The sequence below is a fragment of the Panthera pardus genome, unplaced genomic scaffold (assembly GCF_024362965.1).
Source record: "Panthera pardus isolate Hobbes unplaced genomic scaffold, ASM2436296v1 HiC_scaffold_1, whole genome shotgun sequence".
Lineage (NCBI taxonomy): Eukaryota > Metazoa > Chordata > Mammalia > Carnivora > Felidae > Panthera > Panthera pardus.
Window position 1 is genome coordinate 61,555,478 of NW_026526654.1, and position 7,210 is coordinate 61,562,687.

Genomic DNA, 7,210 nt, shown 5'->3' on the forward strand with positions numbered 1-7,210 from the left:
CTTGGCTTCGCAGCCGATGCACCGCGCGGACCTGACCTCTAGGGGTTACACTACTGACACTGGGAGGCCGCTGTCCGACTGCGGAGTTCTGAAAGTGTTCGAGTCTGGGCTGACCCTGGAAGGGGGGGGGGGGGGGGGGGAAGGGCGCGACCCTGGAAACACTAAAGGTCACTAGCAGACCCCAGGCCGGGGTGGGAGTGCTGAGGATCTCGGAAAGAAGACCGAAAGTTCTTTTGGCTGCGCATACCCACTGAGAAATACCTCTTGGGCAGGAGCAGAGAGAGAGCAAACTATTAATTGGCAGCTGCGAGGGGGAAAAAAGTGGAAGGGAAGGCTGGGGAATTGTACTCCTGCAGGGGGCGTCGCCCTTTCCTTGTCCCTTCGCGGCTGCAGTTGCCTGGCATCAATGCTTTTAGCAATACCAGGACAGCAAGGTGAACGGGGTGGGGAAAGGAACCCAGAGGCACAACGGCTCTGAGGACGCCCCCAATCTCTTCTCAATCTCATAAGAGCTTTATTTATTGATCTCTGGGGCTGCGTGTGTGTGTGTGTGTGTGTGTGTGTGTGTGTGTGTGTGTGTTGTTTGTTTGTTTTATTTTTTGCTCTTTGGCAATTCCAGGGCTCCTACTTCATTCTCCTCCACCCTCATTGCACCCCCACCTACCTGCTTGCTGACCCTGCGGAGCGGGGGTGGGGTGGAGGAGAGCCCCTGAATGTCTTCTGAAAAGACCCCAGGACATAATCACTCATGTCTGAGGGAAAGGAAAACACAGATTGGATGCTGACAGCAGGACTAAAATCTGGATTCAGAAGAATATTTACTAAATACAGTCTGCTTATCAAATCCATCGCCTTAAAAAATTTTTTTCTTGCAGTGCATGACTTTTGCTTTTATCTCTCCTCCTTCATACGTATTTGCATAACCTGTTCAATAAAGCTCTTCAATAAGAATTCGTCTTGCTCCTGCTTGGAGCTCCACCTCCCTGGGTCTTTGGATTGTGGGGGTGAGGGAAATACCTGTGAGGGGAGGGGGGCACCGCAAAGCCTGGCCAGTCCGGGGACCCACCCAGCCCAGAGTTTGGCAATACCAAAGCTCCACACGTTTGTAGGCAGATGGTTAAGTTCCCCCAGGTTAGTGCCAGGTTTCAACGTCATGCTGTGATTTTGTTCTTCTGGAACGGGATGAGTGTTGCTTCTCTGAGCAGCCCTATTAGAACAGAAAGAAAATCCTCTAAATAGGCGGAACAAGGCATCAGGAGGGAAAGTTCTCTAAATGCACTTTAATATGAGCCGGGTATTGTGTGGAATTCAGCGCCCATCACCGTTTAGCCGGAGAGTTATGGCAGTGATTGGGGATGAATAGAGGAACATAATGGATACATGTGGCGTTTGCTCATTATATTCAAGTTAGCCCAACTCCGCAGTGGAAACTGTTCAACTTTCTCTCCCCTTAGCTTGTCACAGTGAAATAATACAGACATTGGGGCCTCCAATGGGATCGCCTGCCACGCCATTCTATTTCCACTGCTAACGAGGGCTTCATAAGCCTTTGATACAGTCTGATCTTTGAAACCTTTCCAAATCTCCTCAAGCTTATGCTAAATCCTATTTGGAACTTTTTTTTTCCTGGCCTGCTAGCGCCCAGGGCTTAAGAAAGCCATTTGGACAGTGACATGCATACTAACACATCGCAGAGCTCTTTTCTGAAAAGGAAGTGGCAGCCCTGATCGCCGTCGCTCACACGAGTAAAACACAATTGCGTACACAAATTTGAATAAAATCAATTCTCTCTTATCCTTAGGACTCCTAAATCGAGAGAATGTATCTGAGAGCTTGGGAAGCTGGGAGAGAAAGCTAGTAAAATCATACTGGGTTAAGCAAGTCAGTGGAGAAAAAGGAACGAGGTTTAGGAAAGCCTCTAAGATGCAAAATGCAGAGTGGGTGGGGGGTCCCTCACCACTACCCCGAAATCCAAGGTTGTTTTCAGTTCAAACAGCCGGCCCTGGACAGGCACAATTAACAAAACCATCCACCCCCTTTAACTCCCGGCGACCTGTGCCAACTCCTCTGTATTCAGGGCGCTGACAGGAAAGGAAAAAAGGCGAAAGGAGTTAAACAAAGAAAAGATTCCCTAATTTTCCTTTCTTGTTTTCCCCTCTAAGCCTTTCCACATTAAAGGGATTGTCAGAGGCTGGCGTAGGAGCGGCGCGAGCGTGAAGCTGCCATTGGCTGCCCGGCTCTGGTTATTTGCATATCGGCTGTTATAAAAGCGGAGGCGGCGCGCAGCGGCGCAGCTCCAGCAGCTATAGAAGGAAGGGAGAGGTGTGTAGTGTGGGCCGGACTGAGCGTCCTCAGAGCCCGCCGGAACCTCGAGCTGCAGCCCACAGATCTCCCGCACTGGGCTCTCAAAGAGCGTGCTCGGAGAAGCCTGGGACTCACGCCCGGACCTGCACCTGCAAACCAGAGAGGAATTGCTTCCTCAGCTTTTTGGAATAGCACTTGGGGCTAGCGGCATGAGTCCGGTGAGGCGCGGGGGCAGCCCCTGCCTTTTCCCTTTACAGCTCTTCAGCCTCTGTTGGGTGCTTTCAGTGGCCCAGAGCAAGACAGTGCGATACAGCACCTTCGAGGAGGACGCTCCTGGCACGGTCATCGGGACCCTAGCTGAGGACCTGCATATGAAAGTATCCGGAGACACAAGCTTCCGCCTGATGAAGCAGTTCAACAGCTCGCTGCTCCGAGTGCGCGAGGGCGACGGGCAGCTGACCGTCGGGGACGCGGGCCTGGACCGCGAGCGGCTGTGCGGCCAGGCACCACAGTGCGTGCTGGCCTTCGACGTGGTCAGCTTCTCGCAGGAGCAGTTCCGGCTGATACACGTGGAGGTGGAGGTGAGGGACATCAACGATCACGCGCCGCGCTTTCCCCGGGCCCAGATCCCCGTGGAGGTGTCCGAGGGCGCGGCTGTGGGCACGCGCATCCCGCTGGAGGTGCCGGTGGACGAGGATGTGGGAGCCAACGGGCTGCAGAGCGTGCGCCTGGCCGAGCCTCACAGCCCCTTCCGCGTGGAGCTGCAGACGCGCGCGGACGGCGCCCAGTGCGCGGACCTGGTGCTGCTGCAGGAGCTGGACCGCGAGAGCCAGGCCGCCTACAGCCTGGAGCTAGTGGCCCAGGACGGCGGCCGCCCGCCGCGCTCCGCCACTGCCGCCCTCAGCGTGCGAGTGCTGGACGCCAACGACCACAGCCCGGCCTTCCCGCAGGGCGCCGTGGCCGAGGTGGAGCTGGCGGAGGACGCGCCCGTGGGCTCCCTGCTGCTGGACCTGGACGCAGCCGACCCCGACGAGGGCCCCAACGGCGACGTGGTGTTTGCCTTCGGTGCCCGCACCCCTCCCGAGGCGCGCCGCCTCTTCCGCCTGGACCCGCGCTCGGGCCGCCTCACTCTGGCAGGACCCGTGGACTACGAGCGCCAGGACACCTATGAGCTAGACGTGCGGGCCCAGGACCGCGGTCCCGGGCCTCGGGCCTCCACCTGCAAAGTCATCGTGCGCATCCGCGACGTCAATGACAACGCTCCGGACATCACCATCACCCCGCTGGCCGCCCCGGGCGCGCCCGCCGCCTCTCCCTTCGCCGCCGCCGCCGCCGCCGCCGCTCTCGGGGGTGCGGACGCGACCTCGCCGACCGGACCTGGAACGCCGGAGACCGGCGCCATCTCGCTGGTGCCAGAGGGGGCGGCGCGCGAGAGCCTGGTGGCGCTGGTCAGCACCTCGGACAGAGACTCGGGCGCCAATGGGCAGGTGCGCTGCGCCCTCTACGGGCACGAGCATTTCCGGCTGCAGCCGGCCTACGCGGGCAGCTACCTGGTGGTGACCGCGGCGTCCCTAGACCGCGAGCGCATCGCTGAGTACAACCTGACGCTGGTGGCCGAGGACAGAGGCGCGCCCCCTCTACGCACCGTGCGGCCCTACACGGTGCGCGTGAGCGACGAGAATGACAACGCGCCACTTTTCACACGACCAGTCTATGAGGTGTCCGTGCGTGAGAACAACCCGCCCGGGGCCTACTTGGCCACGGTAGCCGCCCGGGATCCGGACCTGGGCCGCAACGGCCAGGTCACCTACCGGCTGCTGGAGGCCGAAGTAGGCCGTGCCGGGGGCTCGGTGTCCACCTATGTGTCGGTGGACCCGGCTACCGGGGCCATCTACGCGCTGCGAAGCTTCGACTATGAGACCCTACGCCAGCTCGACGTGCGCATCCAGGCGAGCGACGGTGGCTCCCCTCAGCTCTCCAGCAGTGCCCTGGTGCAAGTGAGAGTACTGGACCAGAACGACCACGCACCCGTCCTGGTGCACCCGGCGCCGGCCAACGGGACCCTGGAAGTGGCGGTCCCCGGGCGCACGGCAAGGGACACGGCGGTGGCGCGTGTGCAGGCCCGGGACGCAGACGATGGTGCCAACGGGGAGCTGGCATTCGAGCTGCAGCAGCAGGAGCCGCGAGAAGCCTTCGCCATCGGCCGCCGCACGGGGGAGATAGTGCTCACAGACGACCTCTCACAGGAGCCCCCCGGCCGCGTCTTCCGGGCTCTGTTGGTCATATCCGACGGCGGCCGCCCCCCGCTCTCCACCACTGCCACTGTCAGCTTCGTGGTGACAGCAGGTGACGGACGCGGGCTGGTGGCGCCCGCCAGTGCAGGGAGCCCGGAGCGCTCTCGCCCGCCTGGCTCGCGGCTCGCGGCGTCGGGGCCGGCGCTACAATGGGACACGCCGCTAATCGTCATCATCGTGTTGGCGGGAAGCTGCACGCTGCTGCTGGCCGCCATCATCGCCATCGCCACCACCTGCAACCGCCGCAAGAAGGAGGTGCGCAAAGGGGGGGCCCGCCGGGAAGAGCGGCCCGGGGCGGCGGGCGGCGGAGCCTCGGCTCCCGGCTCCCCGGAGGAGGCTGCCCGGGGAGCCGGGCCCAGGCCCAACATGTTCGACGTGCTCACCTTCCCTGGCAGCGGCAAAGCGCCCTTTGGCAGCCCCGCGGCCGACCCGCCCCCGCCCGCGGTCGCTGCGGCCGAAGTGCCGGGCTCGGAGGGCGGCAGCGCCACCGGGGAAAGCTCCTGTCACTTCGAGGGGCAGCAGCGGCTCCGCGGCGCGCACGCCGAGGTGAGGCCTTCCTTCGGCTGGGCGCCCCCCTCCGTGCTCCGCGGACAGGCTGGGGGAAGGGATGGAGGGTTCTGGGTGTGCTTGCGCCGGAGAGGTCTAACCTGTCACACTTGTTTTTTTTTTGTTTGTTTGTTTGTTTGTTTCTTGTCCAATCCTCACCGCTCCCTCCCTCCATCCCACCCCCGCCCCGCTACTCCCATTCCCTGCTGCAGCCCTACGGTGCCTCTCCCGGCTTCGGAAAGGAGCCGGCGCCCCCTGTGGCGGTCTGGAAAGGACACTCTTTCAATACCATCTCCGGCCGAGAAGCTGAGAAGTTCAGCGGCAAAGACAGCGGCAAAGGGGACAGTGATTTCAACGACAGCGATTCCGACATCAGCGGGGACGCTCTGAAAAAGGATCTCATCAACCACATGCAGAGTGGTAAGGACTCTTCTTTCCTGCCAAGTTCAACGTTCCTTCTCTCCCCGCCCCTTTCTGCCCTCCTCTCACTCTCCGTTCCCCCAGCCCTCCTCCTCCTTCCCCACTTTTTTCAGTCCTCGGGGTTTGGGATCCCAGCCTTCCTCAGAGAGAAGAATTTCAAAATGCCTCGTCGAGGCAGCTCCACCACTTGAATAAAGAACACAATCCCATCCGGTTAGGCGGAGGCAGGGGTGACGCTAGCTACCTGAGGAGGGGAATTCTGCTTATCAGGTTTTTTATTTGCTTCCAGCCAAAAAAGCTGAACCAACTTCGTGTTAAGGTGGCTTCATAGGAAGCAGTATTTCTTTCAAATTTTGAATCGTCGCGTTCACCCCCATACTCTTCTTTTCAGCCGCCCTGACCCCGTCTGACATTCTGAAGAGGGAGGCGTAGCTGTATGCAATCTCAGTAACAATCATCACCCTCTCTCCCTTTCTCTTTTCTGTTAGGACTGTGGGCGTGCACCGCTGAGTGTAAGATCCTGGGCCACTCTGACCGCTGCTGGAGCCCGTCATGCGGAGGGCCCAACACACATCCCCCGCCTCACCCACCGGCCCAGATGTCTACCTTCTGTAAGAGCACGTCCCTGCCTCGTGATCCTCTGCGCAGGGACAATTACTACCAGGCCCAGCTGCCCAAGACAGTGGGGCTGCAGAGCGTCTATGAGAAAGTGCTACACAGGGACTATGACAGGACAGTCACTCTGCTCTCCCCTCCCCGCCCGGGGAGGCTCCCAGACTTGCAGGAGATTGGGGTACCCCTCTATCAGTCCCCCCCTGGCAGGTACCTGTCCCCAAAGAAGGAAGCCAATGAAAATGTGTAATCCCATGCTGCATGTCTTCACAACATGTACAGGTCACTCCGAGAAGCCCCTAAATTATTGACAGGTTTCAGTGTTGTATATATAAATATGCAAGATGTGCCTTAAAATGAAGTTGTTGGAAGCTATTTCCAATCACATTGGTACTGTTTGGTATTTGCAAACAAAAATGTAGTTAATGTAATTTTTATGAAATGTGTGCAGTATTTAATTTTTCTTATCATGCTATTGACTTTAATTTCACTTGCGGCTTGCCATTTTCTTAGTGTTTTTAACCTGTACATTGTGTAATGTAATGTTTGTATATAATGAAATTTTGTTATATTTTTATATAATAAAAGCTAAAGTGGAAGTTATTGCCAAAGGAACTGTCTGTAAGACAAAAAAAATGGGAATTACTTAATGGAAATTTACCTTTCACCTGAAACAACCTAGTATTTGAGAATTTTTGCCTTGCCAAGTATACCTTGTATATCTTGAGTCTGTGGTAGATTTCAAGTTCAATGTTACTTAATTACATTTGGTTTTCTGTAAACCGTGTCACTTATAAGCACAGTAATAAAGGATTTGTCATGTGTTTGAAGAATCTGCTAATTGCTTTTCATGAAGTTGCCTACAGTTAGACATTCACAAATAATCTAAGAGCCAGAATTAAACCTTCTTTCAAGTGCTAATTATTTGGGCATTATTAATATTCACAGCAATATTAAATTTCCAAGTATTGGAAAGTCTCATCTGAGTATTAAAAATACTTTATTTTGTAAATCATGCGCAACTCCATTTACAT

At 57.0% G+C, this 7,210-nt stretch overlaps 1 protein-coding gene and 1 long non-coding RNA gene across 3 annotated transcripts; one reads left to right on the forward strand and one right to left on the reverse strand.

Annotated features, from left to right (window-relative positions):
- Window positions 1-794: 794 nt before the first annotated feature.
- On the reverse strand, window positions 795-2,730 carry LOC109265862 (uncharacterized). Its single transcript, XR_002079387.2, has 2 exons — window positions 2,621-2,730; window positions 795-1,207 (listed from the first exon to the last, which is right to left on the reverse strand). It is a non-coding gene; the product is annotated as an uncharacterized LOC109265862 (long non-coding RNA).
- On the forward strand, window positions 2,276-7,009 carry LOC109265861 (protocadherin-8). Of its 2 annotated transcripts, none has more exons than XM_053899035.1 (3): window positions 2,276-5,144; window positions 5,357-5,564; window positions 6,053-7,009. In XM_053899035.1, exons 1-3 carry the CDS (start codon window positions 2,514-2,516, stop codon window positions 6,424-6,426), a joined length of 3,213 nt encoding a protein of 1,070 aa, XP_053755010.1. In that variant the 5' UTR covers window positions 2,276-2,513; the 3' UTR covers window positions 6,427-7,009. The 2 variants fall into 2 exon arrangements, with proteins under 2 accessions (XP_053755010.1, XP_053755013.1); XM_053899038.1 differs by having other exon boundaries at window positions 2,276-4,853.
- The last annotated feature ends 201 nt before the right edge of the window (window positions 7,010-7,210 follow it).

What these genes read in the sequence shown, in the direction of transcription:
- LOC109265861 (XM_053899035.1), top strand. Translation starts at nt 2,514, where the DNA reads ATGAGTCCGGTGAGGCGCGGGGGCAGCCCCTGCCTTTTCCCTTTACAG. An exon ending in TCCGCGGCGCGCACGCCGAG is followed by an intron (nt 5,145 to 5,356) that starts GTGAGGCCTTCC and finishes TCCCTGCTGCAG; the next exon opens with CCCTACGGTGCCTCTCCCGG. An exon ending in CATCAACCACATGCAGAGTG is followed by an intron (nt 5,565 to 6,052) that starts GTAAGGACTCTT and finishes CTTTTCTGTTAG; the next exon opens with GACTGTGGGCGTGCACCGCT.